General features: G+C 36.6%; 2 protein-coding genes across 2 annotated transcripts; both read left to right on the top strand.

Moving 5' to 3' along the window:
* The first annotated feature begins 10,155 nt into the window (after positions 1 to 10,155).
* Positions 10,156 to 12,929, top strand: LOC113112201 (CMRF35-like molecule 5). Its single transcript, XM_026277635.1, has 6 exons — positions 10,156 to 10,245; positions 10,376 to 10,723; positions 10,939 to 11,076; positions 11,811 to 11,918; positions 12,007 to 12,041; positions 12,136 to 12,929. Exons 1-6 carry the CDS (start codon positions 10,176 to 10,178, stop codon positions 12,472 to 12,474), a joined length of 1,038 nt encoding a protein of 345 aa, XP_026133420.1. The 5' UTR covers positions 10,156 to 10,175; the 3' UTR covers positions 12,475 to 12,929.
* Positions 12,930 to 13,347: 418 nt separating this feature from the next.
* On the top strand, positions 13,348 to 18,228 carry LOC113112153 (CMRF35-like molecule 8). The gene is made up of 7 exons (XM_026277606.1): positions 13,348 to 13,438; positions 13,548 to 13,865; positions 14,152 to 14,229; positions 14,307 to 14,453; positions 15,755 to 15,795; positions 15,878 to 16,109; positions 18,215 to 18,228. The coding sequence occupies exons 1-7, from the start codon at positions 13,390 to 13,392 to the stop codon at positions 18,226 to 18,228; spliced, it is 879 nt and encodes a 292-aa protein (XP_026133391.1). The 5' UTR covers positions 13,348 to 13,389.
* Positions 18,229 to 19,282: the final 1,054 nt, after the last annotated feature.

The raw sequence follows: 19,282 nt of genomic DNA, 5'->3' as shown, positions 1-19,282 counted from the left end.
TTCTTCTCCGTAAATAAATCTTCCAGCAGAGCTACAGCAAACGTTTATCGGTAGTGGAAATCCATTAGCTAGGCTATTAAAACTTCTAGCAACGTAGCAACATAGCAACGACAGACGCCACGGGAAAATCGGACCGAATTTTACAGTTTTTTTTTATTCACTTTGGTACTATTTTCACAAGCAAGGTGTACATTTTCACAACTCATATTACTAATATCACGACAGATCATCAAAATCTCCATGTGCGCAGCTATCTCTGAAGACGGTGTTGTAGGACGTAGGCCATTACTTGGCTCCTATAATGCTGCACATCTTATTGAGTTCCTCAATGAAATTGAACCAGCCTGTCAAGGTATAAAGGGGTCACCTATGTAACTGTGTGGGACAATGTCAGGTTCCACCACGCAGAGGTAGTTCAAGCATGGTTTCAGGCCCATCCCCGATTCATGACCCTTTACCTGTCTCCATATTCTCCCTTCCTCAACCCTATTGAGGAATTTTTTTCAGTATGGAGGTGGAAGGTCTATGATCGCCAACCCCTTGAGCGTGCTACCCTCCTTCAGGCCATGGATGATGCATGTGATGACATCAGTGTAGACCAATGTCAAGCATGCTCGCCAAAAGGCTTTTTCCAAGGTGCTTGAACAATGATAACATTCATTGTGATGTGGATGAGAATCTATGGCCAAATGCTCAAGACAGGCGTGATCCAAATTAATGTAATGTGTGCACTAAATGTTATGTTTTCTTCTCCTTTAGTTAAATTTCATTATAGAAAATATACCTATGTTACAATTATATCAGAAAAATAAAAACTAATTTGCCCAAATTATTGTAGAGGATGTCTTCATTGATCCTTCACTTGATTACACATTGGATGGATATTTTGGAAATTATAGATTATGTAAATGTTGGGTAATGTACTAAATATATTGGCATATAAAAGTGTATTGCCTAATGTGAAAACTGTGTAATCTGTCTTTTACAGTACTGTAGCATATTAATTTCAGCACTTCTAAGGCCGATTTGAAACCAGTATCTTGCATTGTTTGCTGTTGGATGAACTGAATGTTAAAAGTACTAAACTGAAAGAAGATCATACTGTTGTGTTTCAGTGATTAAACCAAATGTTCTCATTACATATTACAATAATCTTGTGTTTGAAACAATGATTATATGGAATGAAAACATGTGCAACTGAATGAAAGCATGAGATCAGGTTTTGAAAGAATGACTAGCTGTGTTTCAAGTGTGATCAGTTTGGATTTTTGTACTAAGAGTTTTGAAAATGTACACCTTATTTGTGAAAATAGTACCAAAGCGAATGAAAAAAAAACTGTACTATTAATAATAAAAGATAAGCTATTGTGTATTGTAAATGTCAGTATTTTGTCTTTTTTGAATCATTCTTTTTATAAGAATGATTTAAAGACTGAAATATGCGAGGTTTATCTTTTTATAAAAACGTTTTTGTCAAAACTTTATTTGAACTTGTACATGTTAGTAGATAACATGTTGTAAGACACTTCATTCAAATTTGGCCATCATTTTAATGATACTATTTTAATGTTTATGCAAACAAAAAGTGCATATTGATGGTAAGTTTATTTGTTATTTGCTGGCTTTCGACATAAAACTTGGTGAATTGATTTTATTGTGTAGTATTAGTACTTTTTGAACAGGATTATGTGATAACAATGCTCATTTTGGTCACTATAATCATGAAAATACAGTTATGATGTACTATAAAATCAACAATAATTATGTGTTTTTACAGTATAATAATTTTTTTATATGTCAATTAAAGGTGACATATAGCCTTACAATAACTCGTTTAGGTCTAAAACAGTTGGCATAGTTGTTAATATGAGAGTTATGAGACATTATTTATGTTAGTTATTATTTTTTTTTTTATAGATTTAATTTTTGCATATAGCTCTCGCCACTTTCATTTTTAAAAAGTAGCTAAAAAAGTTTGGAGACCCCTAAACCATCCAAGTTAGATTGACCATGAGCTACGAGGCTGAGAAACGAAAGTTTCTGCTCCCATAAAAGCCACAAAGTATAAAAATCAACCTTGTTATTTGCGATCTTCTGGAGAAATACTACACTACCCATAATTCTAAGCAAAATAACTTGAGTCGCGCCGCGGTTACCATGGTGACGTATACCGGCCCCGCGAACGGTGATCTGAAGTAAATAAATACCGGTAGTTTATATGTTTATACTGTGCCTTTTTTCCGTAAGTTTAAACGGACGGACGTTCTGGACTTTTCCAGAACGCACAGATTGTCAGTCCGTCCCTGTTGACATCAAACGATAGTTTGGACATTATCTTCGCCGACAACATGTCTAAGGTAGGATAACAATAATTACATAATATACGTTGTTTCATAGCTTTATCATTACTTTGTATTGGGCGCTATACAAATGGGTGGGGTTACTGCGTTGCGTGGACAGGCTGTACCTACTGTAATCACGTGTGCTATCTTGTTAGCTAGCCTAAAGCTATCAGCAACGAGATCTACTAACATGATACTAACATAACATGAATTACAACATGGGTTTCTGATTTCATGACTAGTAATTGACTATGTTTAGCAGGTGTTTGTTTTTCAACGTTTTGGTAAAACAGTTTGATATTTTATGGCTGCTTGTAGAACAAGATCTAAACATCCTACTAGGCTATAACATACAAAGTGTCTGAAAATTATATTAATTTTTATAGTCGAAGCGTACGATAGTCTATATTCATCATACTTTATTAATTTACTAGAATACATGGTTGATATCCATCAAAAGCTGAGCAGTTAACTTGAGATAACTTCCTTGTGTCCAAGATATGTAGCATTTATTGATATGTAATATCTGGCAATTATTTATTATGCACAATGCTGTACCAGGACCGAGCCATAGGGGGAAACACGTCTTCTTAGTTTCCCGCCATACATGTAAATATGAGGCGGAGATTTATTAAATATGCACACTGCAGTACCAAGACCCGGCTCAGGGGGCAAATCCGAACACACACCCTCACACTCCAACACTGGTAAAACCACCTTCTGGGGTCACAAGTAAGGAGCTAAGAAATTTGCACAGGCTATATTAGCATGCTATTTCCTATCAGTTCCAATGGGCATCCTTATGGGGACACAGATTTTGTCCCCAGTTGGTCATCGTGTCCCCACATGGAAGGTAAAAAAACACATCCATGTCCCCAAGAGGTAGCAAAAACACACCCACCACTACAGGTACACACACACACACACACACGCACACACACACACCAGCACAGGTACACACACACACACACACACACACACACACCAGCACAGGTACACACACACACACACACACACACACACACACACACACCAGCACTGACCACAGCAGCACAGGTACCTGAACACACACACGCACACACACACACACACAACCCCCCCCCCCCCCTCTGTCTGTCTCAATCTCTCTCTCTCTCTCAACCTGCCTTCACCCTCAGGCATATATAAGGCCCCAATATACTTCAAATGAAATCATAGAAAGAACTGATATGACGTTGTTTCGAATAAAATCAGATCAAAACGAAGTTTGTTTTGGCAGATCGAAACAGCTGCAAGAAGTCCTCGCTGCAGCCTGTAGCACGAGGACGTAACTGGATCAGATCCAACACGTACTGGACGTTGTCATGCACATGCGCGGTGGTGTGTTTTGGTGACCAAAGCAAACTTTCGAGCAGGGGGGCAGGGTTTCATATTTTTTGAAGCACCCCTGGGTGCCGCCATTGGCTAGCGGACCCCCACCTGCTGTTAGCATTCCATTGACTCCCATTCATTTTGGCATTACTTTGACAGCGAATAACTTCAGGGGCGTTTCAAGACTCCATTTGTCAATTAATTATTTCTAAAGAAACACGAAAATGTATAAAAAGGCTCCATTACCTTGTATCTTACATTATGGTCCCGTAGAAACAGTTTTTGTAAAAAATAGGCTAACAATTGCGTCATAACAAGCGACTCTCAGAATACTTACCAAAATGTGCTCCTGTTCACGCTCGCCTCCTCTGGAAGATTCGGTGGGTGATTCAGATTTCTCTTCGCACAGCGATTAGAAGATTTACAAGTTGCTCATGTGACATCTACGTCATCAAGCTCGGTTTGAGTCTGCGCAGTACGCCAGACCCCCAGTAAGTGCATGCTTCTAATTGAGTTAATTTTTCTCCTTTGAATCCAATGGGGTCCCTGTGTCCATTTCTTTTACTGTCTATGCTTTCGAGAAGGGTATAAATGCAGCCTGGAGATCTCCAAAATGGGGTGGGAGCTCCAAAATAGGGCGTGGCTTCCTCCCATTGAGAGAACTCTCCCCTACAACTGATTCTGAAGTTTTTATTGGTTGTGTCAGTTAAAGTGTTTCTTAAAATATGCAACAAAAAAGCTAACCCCTAAACCTACCCCACAACTTACCTTAACCAGTGAAATTGACTGAATGGCAGGATTGGCCCTGCGTATTGTGGTAAAGAAAGTTGCAGTTCAGGAGATAAACAGTTAATAAGGTTATGCGATATGAGACTCACCACACAATGGCACCTTTTAAGTTACACCGAGCATCACTACCCCCTCCTAGCCTGTGGATTTCATGTCTCCGTTGCTTGGAATAAAACAATAGAGTAAAATATTTCCCCTCCGCTGGGACTATCCTGAGTGATTCCCCTTTACATCATGAAGCAGAGATTCAGACTTGTGTCCAAACACCACTGGCCATGAGCTTTGGCCTCTGCTCTCACGGAGAATATTTATTTATATAACATATTTTATTTTAGATGAACTAGAAACAATGTTTAAGTTTTATTTTGAAATGTAAGTCAGCAACAATTGGCTGAAGCCACAGCCGATGGTGAAAGTTCTGTGCGAGAGACCCCGCCCCATTTTTGAGTTCATGCCCCATTGTTTGGCTCCTAAACACCTTTGAGCTTCTATTGGTCTGTGACGGTTACGCAATCAGTGGGAGTGTTCTGAAACTCCACCTTCTTTTGACATGCATTTTTCCCCCCAGTTAGTATCTCATTCAACGGAGGTCACGAAAGAGATAACAACATCTATCACTTGCAACATAAATACAATATGTTGAATCGGTGAGCTGCACACACACATATATCCGGTATATCCCCACCTGTACAATCGTTCGTGGAGAGACTTTAAAGATTCAGAGAAATTGCAACGAAGCTTGGTGTTGACCAGGGTGCAATTTGTAAAAAAAGAGGGGGGAATGTTTTGAAACATTTTAATTCATAAAAATAAATCATGAGAACATGAACTAGATTACGTCATGCGCTAATTAGCATATTTATGATGCAAGTGCTCCCTATGCTCACATAGTGCAATTTAATTTAGCCGTTTAATTTAATTCTCAATAAAACTGTTTTTATTACTATATTTTAATGTTTCTGTTGTCAGACAACGGAATGAATATTATAATGACTGAAACGCGGTCCATTAAGATTTCATAACCAGCTCTCAAACATTATCTGCACTAATTAAATCAAATACACATACGATAAAGTAAAAAGTGGTTTTGCTGTGACTGATGTCAGCTATACGTGCTTGTAAAAAAGAGTTAGAAGCTACAGAATATCTTTTTTTTTTATTGAAAGTGCTGCACCTCTCTGCGCTCGCTGAACACAGCAGAGAGAGAGGCTCGCGCTGGGAAAGAGAGATCTCGTGCTCGTGCAGCAGCACCAGAGAGTCTCAGAGACTAAATAATAATTGCCCAAAAAGTTTTGTCACTAGTCGCTTTTATGAAAAAAAAAAAAATTGCTAAATCTATCGACAAAGTCGCCAAGTTAGCAACTCCATTGCCCATTGGACCAGCTTCAACCGTCTCGTAAGTGTTGATAGGCTGTTACTCGTGAGGTGTAACCAATCAGATTGGGCGGCGGCCGTGGGCGGGACATTGAGCCAGTCTGCAGAGTAGTGAATACACAGAGGCTGCGTTGCAAAGTAGTGCATTTTAATATAAAATTGACTTTAATCAAACCACGGATCCGTGATAAGTTTTGTGATCTGTCTCGCCATTAGTGTAGTAGCACTGATCACTTTGAGGGGGGGATAAATGTATCCCGACCGGGGATAAAAATAATTAAGCAGAGGCAGGGATACATTGACCAGAAAGGGGGAAATCCCACGCATCACCACGGCAAATGGCAACCTGGTGTTGACAACACAAAGTTAAAAAAGCAATGCAGAGAATCATCCAAGACAAGTTTTCCAAAGCCATGAAAAGAATGAAAGGAAAGAGTAAAGATATAAGATAGCGAGTACCAAATACATGTGTTTGAAATAAATGTTACACCATACTGCTGCTGCTGTTCTTTCAATAAGCAATTTTAATACATTAAATGAAATGCCAAATGAACATACAATAATAAATCATGATACCACATAAAATATAAAAAGCTGTAACAATTTATCCAGTTTAATAAAATAAATGAACAATAATAAATAAAGTAACAAACCAACAATATATTTTTTTTTTTCCCACATCATGCTAAAGTTTTCAGACTATGAGACATTCATACTTCCCATAAATGAGTGATTGTGGTTCTTTTGTATTGTATAAACATGATACTTGACTCTGAACTGCTGTTAATCATTATTCATCAATATTCATTACCGTCGCTCAGCTTTTTCAAACTTATTTTGCTCCCAAACGAGGAACAAAAATGAACTTAGTTTTAAGTATACCGGGGCCTTCACACTCATGTTTTATTTTTATTTATTTTTATTTTTTGTAAAAAAAAAAAATAATAATATAAAAAAAAACACTTTTCCTAATGCGTAGTCACTATATTCACATAAATAATTTAAGTCATAATTTCAATCAAATAATCAATAGTTAGTCTGATTCTCTTGAAAACAGAGGCATCAAAGCTTCTAAATACATTTAAAATAATTAAATAATCTGGACATAAGCACAGCTTTACATTAGATGGGTTTGTCATGATGTCTCAACATCTGCATTCATGCATCTGATAGACACATTTATACAAAATATGATTATTAATTGTGAGCAGCATGCTCATATTTCACTTTTTTTCTCTCTCTGTCAGTGACACCTCGAACAGGAAGTGAAACAACAAGAACAATGTCAGGAAGTACTGCAGTTCAACACGATCAGCCAAACACTGAGCGCACAAACTACACTACCCATGATGCAACAGTCCCAGTACCAGTTTTATCATTTGGTATATTTTGGAGAAAAGCAATTGTTTTGAACATTTGTTGAGACACATTTTAGCTCATGCTGAACCTGATCAAAGTGATACTCACATCAGACGTCATGTGGTTAGTCTGGTTTCACATCAGCCAAGAGTTTTCCTCAGAGGACTGAGGTTCACCAACGTGGTTTCACTTCAGTTACACAATATAACAGCAACACATTTCCAATATTTAAAAATGTTGAATATTTCAATAATTAAAGTCATTTATGTAATTGATAAGATCATTATTATTTATTCAGCAGAATAATCAGAATCAGTTCTGTGTTGTTTTGTGCTTAATGTTGTGTTCAGGTCTGTCTTCTGTTGCTGGCGGTCTGGGTTCGGTTCTGCTGGTTCTGGTTCTGTGTTCTGGAACGTTCCTCGTCCTAAAAAAGAGGAAGAGGAAATCTGGGACAGGTAACAGTTTATTTATGTTTATAAACTCATTTTGAGTATGTTTGACTCATTCTTTTCTCTCTTTTCATGCATCTTTCAGCTTTATTTCAGCAAAATGTGCAGCACAATACAGAGGTGGGTGATCAGCTCTTTACCTGTAGAAGATCAGAAATACATGTTACATTATTGTTCATTGATGACCACTGAATGCTATCTTTATGAACTGGTAAATCATTTATGTTGTTTTTCAGGCTGAGCTTATGTATGAGGAGATTCCAAACAGTGATGTCATCACTGCAACATCTTCATCCAATCAGACGGCTGCATCACACCTCAACACCCGCCCACAAGACTCTGCTGTTTATGCCACAGTAACCAATCAGCAGCCTGATTCAAACCCCAGTCACATCCACTCGACCAATCAGGTGACGGATACAGACTGTGATTATTATGCTAATATGAAGCCATCTGAACCTCCAACAGACAACAGAACAGATCTGATCTACTCAACAGTGACACGTCCACAAAACATCAAGACCAACGACGGCCCGATATATTCAGTGATCAAACATAAATAATAAAAGACTGACAAGACTTTTTCAACACACATCTGCACTGATGTGAAAAAAAAAAATATCTAGACAGTTTAATTAATTAATATCTGAGTTTGTTTTAGTATTTTATAAACTGTATAATGTTACTGACAAGAAAAGTTACTAAAAATAAAAATGGTTTGATTCTTTGTAAAGAGTACACCTCATCAACAGTAAATGAGTATTTTGTTCACCCCAAGCGTGAAGGTCAGAGATCTGAGCTACATCTCGCTCTCTACAGGTGATGTGTGATAATACACAGCTCCACACACACCTGGGACTCTTATTATGTTAGAAATGATCGAGGACTAGATGATGTACATTTGACTGAAATCAGCTGCAAACTTGTGGTGAAAAATGAACAAATCTATTGAAGGTTAACTTAACCTGAGTTACAGAACCTACAATCTTGATTTTGATCAAAATAACATGTATTTACTCCGTGCAGCTTAGATCTGTGTCATTGTGAAGATGTGTAAAGCTGGATGAGGTTAGAGAGACAGAAAGGGGAAGGAAACGTGATGCCAGATTTCTTCAATCAGTACAGAGGAGAAAGACTGTAAAGTTTGTCATAGAATTTGGTCTCATGTACAGTTTAACATTTTTTATTTGTATTATTATTATTATTATTACTGCATGATGATGATTTCACTCGTGTGGATTATATCTGTAAATTATTATTCTGGTCTTATAATGTGTCTTTGTCAGATATATCTCTGTATGATGATGTTTCTGTTTTCAGCTGTTGTAGTTTCTTAAATAGTAGTCACAGGACACAGAGGAGAGCGACTTGACATCAGATGCAGCTATGAATCTGGAAATGAATCACAACCAAATTATTTTTGTAAAGGCAATGGAAATAAAAACGTGGTTATATCAGTATCTCTAGATGAAGACGAGATTCTCTCTGATTGATGTTTTCTCCGTCAGCATCACTGACCTGAGAACAGAGGATACAGGACGATACTGGTGTGATGTGGAGAGGACTTCACCGTTTATAGATGTCTATTCAGAAATATTGTTGCTGGTTACTGAGTTAGTGATTAATTCTATCTGAAAGTGTGAGTGAGTGATCAAGTCAGTAAATCTTGTTAGTCGACTCGTATACTGTTGAGCTGATTGTCTGCTAGACTTGAGTGTGTTCAGTATCAAATACATCATTAAACCAGAGATTACATGAAAGATTATATGTATTTAACGGTGATCTTTCCTGACACTGACCACTAAAGATCCAACAGTCAGCTCTTTTATAAACACAACGTCATATTTCAGCACAAAAGAGACATTTAATATTCTGTTATTTAATTACTTATAATGTACTTTTACACTGCTTTGGGTAAGAAAGTGTCTTCAAAAGAAAATACAACTTCTGTTCATATTCATGAGATAAGATGAGTAGTTTTTGGGTTCATGGTGTTAGTATCATCACAATGCTCTTACTGAGCAGCACATTCAGAGTTAATAGTTTTCTCTGTCATTGTTGACTCATCAAAAATAGAGAGAAACTACCAGAACGGGAAGTACTTCTGTTCATCTCAATCAGTGAAACACTAGAGAGCACACAAACTACACTACCCATGATGCAACAGTGTCCTGAATGAGATATTTTAACTCTTGTGACACACACATCGGACGTCATGTGGTTAATCTGGTTTCACTTCAGCTGTAGACAGAAGTGTTTTCCTCTGAACTATTGAGGTTCACTTTAGTTACACAGTATAACAGGTTAATTTAATGAAACTGAGAGCAGTTACAGAAGCTCAAATCTTGAGTTCTGTGGTGTATAGGTCTGTATAATAAATGGACAGAAGGTCAGTGTCATTGTGGAGATGTAAACCTGGATGAGGTTAGAGAGACAGAAAGGGGAAGGAAGTACAATTGTGCATCTTCTCGCTCAGAACGGAAGAGAAAGACTGTAACATTAGTCACAGAATATGGTTTCATATTTCAGTAAAATGTTCAGCATGTGTGTTGTTCTGCTCGTCTTTTCCAGCATCTCTACAGGTGAGTTCAAGACTCTGAGGTCTTTTGTACAGAATTTGAAATTTTCATATTTTTGTCACTGCATGATGATTTGATGGTTATATTTGTACATTATTATTCAGTTCTGATATCTCTTGCTCACACATAACAGCTCTATATAATAATATTTCTGTTTCAGCTGTTGTTGGTGCTCCAGAAACAGTCACAGGACACAGAGGAGAGAGAGTAGATATCAGATGCCCCTATGAATCTGGATATGAATCGAATTCAAAGTATTTATGTAAAGGCAAGTGCATCTTTGGATTAAGAGACATCATTGTTAGATCAGGATCTCCAGCTGAAGACGAGAGATTCTCTCTGACCGATGACACGACGGCCAGCGTTTTCACCGTCAGCATCACTGACCTGAGAACAGAGGATGAGGGACAATACTGGTGTGCTGTGGATAGGACTTTAAATACTGATGTCTATTCAGAGATTGTGTTGCAGGTTAAAGAGGGTACGTTATTAATTTTATTCGATGGTGTAGAAAGTGTGAGTGAGTGATCAAGTCAGTAAATCTTGTTAGTCGACTCATACAGTATACTGTAGAGCTGACTTGAGTGTGTTCAAAATACATCTATCCAGAGATTACATGAAAGATTATGTGTATTTGATATCAAAATCAGTGTGAATTCATCTGAATCAGTATCATTAATGATCTTTCTTCTTCAGATAAGAAGACTGCAGAGGTTTCAACTATCAGCTCTTTTATAAACACAGCGTCATATTTCAGCACAACAAGAGATATATTCACGATCCAGCAGCATCACAATCACAGAAAGAAAAGAAACAATCACAGATCAGCACACATCAGGAGGTCGGTTAATCTGTCTGTCACTGCATATGACTGTTTCTTGACTGTTTAAATAGTGTGATTATAAATATACAGTACTTGAATACATCTATTAGATGTCTATTTTGAGATTAGATGTGTTTAATGTCTTTCTGTACATGCAGGGTCTGAAATCTACATCTGTGTTGAAGAATGATGGTTCAGTCTCCAGATATTTGCTTCCTTGGTGTTATAGTGTACTTTAAGTTACTTTGGATAAAAAAAAAAATTGTCTTTATTAGAAAACATAACTTGAAAATACAACTTCCATTCATATTCACAATATGATCTGAATATGTGTGTGGAAGGGTTTTTTCTTTTTTTCTCTCTGTCACTGGGAGAAAGAAACTACCAGAACAGGAAGTACTGCTGTTCAACTCGATCAGACAAACACTAGTAAGCACACAAACTACACTACCCATGATGCAACAGTGTCTTCAATGATAACATGCAATAAGATATTTTAACTCTTGTGATTCATGATGAACCTCAGTGATGCTCACATCAGACGTCATGTGGTTAAACTGGTTTCACGTCAGCTGTAGACAGAAGTGTTTTCCTCTGAACTATTGAGGTTCACCATCACGGTTTCACTTCGGTTACACAATATAACAGCAACACATTTCCAGTACTGCACTCTTAATAGCACAATAACCAATATGATTTATATTATTCATTGTTCATTTGACAGTTGTTCTTTTATTGTTGTGTTCAGGTCTGTCTTCTGTTGCTGGCGGTCTGGGTTCGGTTCTGCTGGTTCTGGTTCTGTGTTCTGCAATGTTCCTCATCCTCAAAAAGAGAAAGAGGAAATCTAGGACAGGTAACAGTTTATTTGTGATTATAAAGTGTTTTGTGAGTGTCTGTGTTGATTTGACTTTGTCTTTTCTCTCTTTTCATAGTCCCTTCAGCTTTATTTCAGCAAAATGTGCAGCACAATACGGAGGTGGGTGATCAAATCTTTACCTGTAGAAGATCAGAAATGATTATCAGTATTATCTATAAACCAGTAAATTAATGCTGTATATGTTGTTTTTCAGAGTGTCCACATGTATGAGATTGTAAACAGTGACCCTGGACCATCTGATGTCATCGCTGCAACATCTCCGTCCAATCAGACGCCTGCATCACACCTCAACACCCGCCCACCTGACTCTGCTGTTTATGCCACAGTAACCAATCAGCAGCCTGATTCAAACCCCAGTCACATCCACTCGACCAATCAGGTGACGGATACAGACTGTGATTATTATGCTAATATGAAGCCGCCTGAACCAACAACAGAAAACAGAACAGATCTGATCTACTCAACAGTGACACGTCCACAAAACATCAAGACCAACGACGGCCCGATATATTCACTGATCAAACATAAATAATAAAAAAAGAGTTCCTAAGCTTCTTCATCAACATCTGCACTGATGCTAAAAGTGAAAAGAAAAAAATGGTGCATGCTACATATTTTTTATGAATCAATATGTTGATAGATTTTTCTGAGTTTTTATCATTATTTTAAAAACGGTGTAGTTTTACTAACAAGAAAAGTGAACTTAAGATTCTTTTTAAATGTTCTAGACACTGTTCTCATGTGTATTGTACAGGTCTGTATTAAGCACTGTTCACTTGTGCTCAGATCAATGAAAACTTCTTAACAGCGAGTGTGAACAGGGTCTGAAATCAAACTAACAGCCCTGCTGAAATAAACAACAGAAACCATCACAGAAAACCTAATGGCTTACTCTACAAATACATTTACAAGCATGACAAACCATCAACTATTAACCATTAAAACCATTACAAAATGTGTTTCAGGAGATGTTCTACTAGGATGTAATGATTTCAACAAGCCACTAATAAAAGTTGACAAATTACCTGTAGAGACCCACAGAGATCAATACAGTGTCCATTACACCCAGTACAAGTTCCATTATAACCAGTATTACCATTTTATTTATTTTTATTATTATTTTTTTTTTCAAGCAGGGGGTGAACTCATGAAAATTGTACTATAACTACTGAATGTTAATTTAATGAAACTGAGAGCAGTTAGAGAAGCTAAAATCTTGAATTTGATCAAATGTACACTCATGAATGCAAGTTATGTGCTGTTTAGGTCTGTATAATAAATGGACAGATGGCATTGTTTAGATCGGTGTCATTGTGAAGATGTGTAAAGCTGGATGAGGTTAAAAAGACAGAAAGGGGAAGGAAATATAATGCCGGATTTCTTCACTCAGTACGGAAGAGAAAGACTGTAACATTAGTCACATAATCTGGTTTCATATTTCAGTAAAATGTTCAGCATGTGTGTCGTTCTGCTCGTCTTTTCCAGCATCTCTACAGGTGAGTTCAAGACTCTGAGGTCTTTTGTTCAGAGTTTGTACATTATTATTCAGTTCTGATATCTCTTGCTCACACATAACAGCTATATATAATAATATTTCTGTTTCAGCTGTTGTTGGTGCTCCAGAAACAGTCACAGGACACAGAGGAGAGAGAGTAGATATCAGATGCCCCTATGAATCTGGATATAAATCAAATTCAAAGTATTTATGTAAAGGAGAGTGTATCTATGGATTTAGAAACATTTTGGTTAAATCAGGATCTCCAGCTGAAGACGAGAGATTCTCTCTGACCGATGACAAGAGGACCAGCGTTTTCACCATCAGCATCACTGACCTGAGAACAGAGGATACAGGACGATACTGGTGTGGAGTGGAGAGGACTTTAGCTGATGTCTATTCAGAGATTAAGTTGCTGGTTAAAGAGGGTAAGTGTTTCTTTTTTTATTAGCTGTTGTTCAAATTATCTGCATGGAAATAAGACGAGAGCAATCATTTAGTCTTTGTCTTGTAAACTGCCTGCTTCGATTTAAATGTGTTGATTAGAAAATACAGCAGTAAGCCACTAGTGTGCATTATAGTGATTTTACCACAGTTAACCCACAGTACTAAAAACAGATTAAATTGATGAAAATATGATAAGATAATATGACCACTGAGGTTTCAACCATCAGCAACATGTTACAAACACACTGAAATATTTCAATACAACAGATCAGATTCAACAAACCACCAGCATCACAACCACAGAAAGAAAAACCACTATCACAGATCAGGACAGCTCCTCAACGGGTCAGTTTATCAGTTCACCAGTTCATCAATGTGATGATCTAGAAGTAAGTTTAAAGTATGTTAAATGTGTGTGACAGGTGATGTCTGGAGCACAGAGTCTGTCATCTACGTCTCTGTGGGGTTAGTCCTCGTGATGATCATCTTCCTCGCTGCGCTGACGGTGTTGTGTAGAAAGAGAAGGAAGAAATCAACAAGAGTTACACAATCTGGGCTTTCACCACAAGGTTAAGAACCTAGACACACACGCACACGCACGCACGCACGCACGCGCGGACACACACACACACACACACACACACACAGGTTTACTAAATGGGGACTTTCCAAAGACGTAATAGTTTTTATACTGTACAGAATGTATAATCTATCACTATACAAATCCTACACCTAACCCTACCCCTTAAAAGAATCGTTCTGCATTTTATCATTTTTACAGTTTTCCTCGATTTCTAACACACTATAACTGATTCATTTGGCCCAATTTTCCAAACCATTCATACAGTTCTCAAAACCAACACATACTTGTCAAAACTTTTAACACATTTAACCTGTTTGCACACACGCTCTAATTTGCTCAGTGTTTTCTGCAAAACTCTACATAAAACCCCATCATTTTGCACAAGTTTAACCATGTTCTCATTCAAGAAACACAAACACAAAATATAATTAACTCAAGCATCAAAAAGTGAACTCAAATAGCACACATTTGTGTGAAACTGTAGTCTCCAAGCTTACAAACGATTTGGAGAATTGTGGCCATTGAAAGGTTGCCACTCAAAAAAGCTCAAAAGGGTTGTGCAGTTCTCACAGCTGGGAGTGACAATAGGTCTCATTTACATCTCATTTAGATAAGCCATACCCCCTGTAAAGCTGCATGGTTGCATAGCAACGACAGATGCAATGGGGAAATCGGACCACATACTATTAATAATTAAGGATAATGGGCATTGTAAATGTCAGTAATTTATCTTTTTTGACTTTTATAAAAATTATTTAGAGGCTGAATATCTGTTTAAACCAGTTTTACAAATGGGAACATCCAATTTTGTCAGATTTAGCTCACTTTTGGGTACAAATTTGTCCCCAAAATATGTTTAAGTAGGTACACAGACACACAAACACATACAGAGAAAGAGAGACACATTCACTTGCATACGCTCTCTAAATTGTGATTTTCCATTAGTTTTTAGTTTAATGACCATTTTTATTTACTTTATTTTATACTTTACAAAAAAATGTACAAGGTGGCAATTCAATTTTTAACATTTGATTTGTATGTAAACATGATTTTTTTTTTTTTTTTTTTTTGAAAAAAGAAACATAAATCTTAATATAACCATCAGTAGAGAGTATTGGCCAATACATAAATAGTATCGTTTTTACAAATGAGGAAATTACAGCTTTCCCAACATAGAACGTTTTGTCAAGTTTATCTCACTTCCAGGCAAAAAGCCCCAAAATTGGATTAAGCACAATTCCTAATGTTTGTTTGAATGTAACATTAATTCTCCCCATGTTTTGACAGTCTCCATTGTGCTTCTTTCTTTGAATGAACACACTGCAGAGGTTAGTGATAATGTTGATGATGATTGATACTTATGAACTGCTAAAAACAAGAAGATTTGGAAGATAACGAGTTCTTTTGCAGGAGATTGACTGCAACGACCCCAAACATGAGGATATCAACAAGATGAAGGGCAAGAACAAAGACATCCACACTATCTACACTGCAATAGATAGACCAGAAGAATCATCAATCTACTCAACAGCTGATAAACCAGAAGAATCATCAATCTACACAACAGCAGATAAACCAGAAGATTCAGTGATCTACACAACAGCAGATAAACCAGAAGATTCAGTGATCTACTCAACAGCAGGTAAACCAGAAGAATCATCAATCTACACAACAGCAGATAAACCAGAAGATTCAGTGATCTACTCAACAGCAGATAAACCAGACAATTCACTGATCTACACAACAGCAGATAAACCAGAAGATTCAGTGATCTACTCAACAGCAGGTAAACCAGATGATTCAATGATCTACTCAACAGCAGATAAACCAGAAGATTCAATGATCTACTCAACAGCAGGTAAACCAGACGATTCAATGATCTACTCAACAGCAGATAAACCAGAAGATTCAGTGATCTACTCAACAGCAGATAAACCAGAAGATTCAGTGATCTACTCAACAGCAGATAAACCAGACGATTCAATGATCTACTCAACAGCAGATAAACCAGACGATTCAATGATCTACTCAACAGCAGATAAACCAGAAGATTCAGTGATCTACTCAACAGCAGATAAACCAGAAGATTCAGTGATCTACTCAACAGCAGATAAACCAAAAGATTTAATTATCTACTCAACAGCAGATAAACCAGACGATTCAATGATCTACTCAACAGCAGATAAACCAGACGATTCAATGATCTACTCAACAGCTGATAAACCAGACGATTCAGTGATCTACTCAACAGCAGATAAACCAGACGATTCAATGATCTACTCAACAGCAGATAAACCAGACAATTCAATGATCTACTCAACAGCTGAATGTCCAGATGATTCAACCTCATGACATTTTTACTAACTGTGTCTCATAGAAGCTTCACGGACTGAAAGCTGATCCCACAAAGCATCAGAATTGAATATACTGTAAAAATAAAAATCCAAGATTTTAATAAGACATTTTGCATAAATAAGGGTTTATATGACCCTATAAAATCCACAGTTTTTTCCAGGTTGAAAAATGTCCAAGATACTTTTTTAATGGTTCAATTTAATTAAATAAATCAAAAAGCATGCCTAATTATTTGAAATCATGAAACTTACAATATACATCAATTTAGTAAAGCTTTAATAAAAATAAAATCGTTAAGGACCTATAAAATGTTTTTTTTTTTTTTTTTCTATTTATTGTAATTTTTACCAAATTTGGCTTTTCATGGATTTTCTGGATTCCATTTTAATGTTTTCATTAAATATGAATAATATTAAAAATCATAAAGCATCTCTAATAAACTGATTTTATATTAAACAATTTTATACAAATATTATTTAATATAATTTAAAATATTTTTTTTTCTGGTAAATAATTATTTAAAAAATGTTTTAATAGTAATTTTAGTATAATGCATCATAGTAGTAATCATTACATTAAGTAATATTTATGTCACAATTTCTTCAAGTTAAGCAAAACTTTTATATTGACGAGTTGTTGTTAAGACCACTTTCTGTTTGTGTATGACACGACAATATTTTATCTCAAAAGAAATGGTAAAATGCTCATGAAATGACTATCAGAGCAGTTCTAAGAATTATGTGAATGTTCTCACGTACATTTACATTTACAATTAATCATTTAGCAGACGCTTTTATCTAAAGCGACTTACAAATGAGAACAATAGAAGCAGTCAGGTCAACAAGAGAACAACAACAGTATACAAGTGCCATGACAAGTCTCAGTTAGTCTAGAACAGAACGCATAGCCAGGTTTTATTTTATTTTATATTTGATATACTGACTCTGCAGACGATGAATACCATTTAGAGTAAAATCCATTTTTATTACTTGAGTCAGCAAATTCCGTCTGTGTTTTCCTCATTGTGGAAACACAGGGCCCTAGATTTGAATCATGTCCTCATCTGCATGACTTTGTGGAACAGATGTAGACAGTCAGTCATTGGAAGATTTTGGTAATTTATTGTAAATGTCAGTGAATTTATTCATTCACTAATGTATTGTTTGTTGCACAGAAAGCAGTGACCCAAGTTGTATGTTATATTGTACACATTTCTGATGTTATTTCTGTATTATTTGTGTATTTATGTGGAAACCAGGCAGTGGCTTATCTTATCATATGGGTTTATCGACAAATGACCTCATGTAAATAAACAGCTTCACTTCTGCTTTAGCTGTTATTGGCTCCTGATAACTGGATTGTGTGTTTCTTTATCTGTATGTTTTTTTTCAGGCACATGTGGGTGATTACAGAATAAATGTAATGTACTCTAATGTATTTGATTAAATACTGATCATTGACTTAAACATGAACTGAATGATGAAGTGTGTTTTCTGCAGATCAATAAGGACTGAGTTGATCCACGTATGAAAATATGGAAATCAAGGGTTTTCTCTAAACACAGAAGACATGAAGTAAAGTGAAATAGTGAGAAGTGTGTTGACTACACATTTGTGAATGTTTTATGTATTTATTTATTTTATTTTATTTATTTATTTTTTCCTTCAAGGGCTATGTGCATGACAAAGAGGGAGTCCTGATCCATTACAGATTACAGTCTCACTGGACGCTCACTGTCTGAAAAACATGCTGTTCAAACTTTTTTAAATGTCCACAGTTCTGTGCTTTGCTTTTTATGTACAGTTTGTTCCTATTTTGTTAAAGCATTTTTTTTTTTTTTCATGACCTGCGTTTCTGTTTCTCCCTGTTCCAGTTTATATTATAATAGTGGCACATACAGCAGCAGAAGACAAAGGAAGAGGAAGTCAGCATCTCATCACATTCATGATTCACACACTGCTAGGAACCACCTGAAACACACACTGAGAGGCTCAGACCCGTGTAGAGCTGAGTCTACTAACAACAGAGAGGATCACTGAAGAAGAGAGAAGAATGAAGATCATCTGGACTTTCACTCTGCTGATGATTCCTGGTGAGAGTCTGACTTTTGAAAGCCATTTTAATGTTCATCTCATGTAATGTGTTTTATTAAAATGCTGTTTTGTTGTTGTACATTAGGTGTCATGACCTCCTTGAATTTGACTGGACATTCAGGCGGTGAAATCAACATTACATGCACATATAAAGGCAAACATGGAAATGCTAAGTATTTTTGTAAAGTACCGTGGTTAATAAATTGCTATGATCTCATCAAGACTGAAGTGAAAAATAATTGGGTTGATTCTGGAAGATTCTCTCTGTATGACGACACAAGAGCAGCAGTTTTCACTGTGACCATCAGAGATCTGAGTGAAGAGGATTCTGGGACGTATTACTGTGCAGTTGATAAATCTTGGGCTA

This window comes from Carassius auratus, chromosome 12 (genome assembly GCF_003368295.1).
Source record: "Carassius auratus strain Wakin chromosome 12, ASM336829v1, whole genome shotgun sequence".
In the NCBI taxonomy this organism is placed as follows: Eukaryota; Metazoa; Chordata; class Actinopteri; order Cypriniformes; family Cyprinidae; genus Carassius; species Carassius auratus.
This window is presented reverse-complemented; position numbering and strand designations above follow the sequence as displayed.

Excerpts from the sequence above, each read along its gene's own strand:
- LOC113112201 (XM_026277635.1), top strand. The coding sequence starts at position 10,176 with ATGGTTTCATATTTCAGTAAAATGTTCAGCATGTGTGTTGTTCTGCTC. Across the intron at positions 11,077-11,810 it reads CAATCACAGATCAGCACACA|CAGGTCTGTCTTCTGTTGCT; the intron begins TCAGGAGGTCGG and ends TATTGTTGTGTT. Across the intron at positions 12,042-12,135 it reads ATGTGCAGCACAATACGGAG|AGTGTCCACATGTATGAGAT; the intron begins GTGGGTGATCAA and ends GTTGTTTTTCAG.
- LOC113112153 (XM_026277606.1), top strand. The coding sequence starts at position 13,390 with ATGTTCAGCATGTGTGTCGTTCTGCTCGTCTTTTCCAGCATCTCTACA. Across the intron at positions 13,439-13,547 it reads CTTTTCCAGCATCTCTACAG|CTGTTGTTGGTGCTCCAGAA; the intron begins GTGAGTTCAAGA and ends TTTCTGTTTCAG. Across the intron at positions 14,454-15,754 it reads ATCTGGGCTTTCACCACAAG|TCTCCATTGTGCTTCTTTCT; the intron begins GTTAAGAACCTA and ends ATGTTTTGACAG.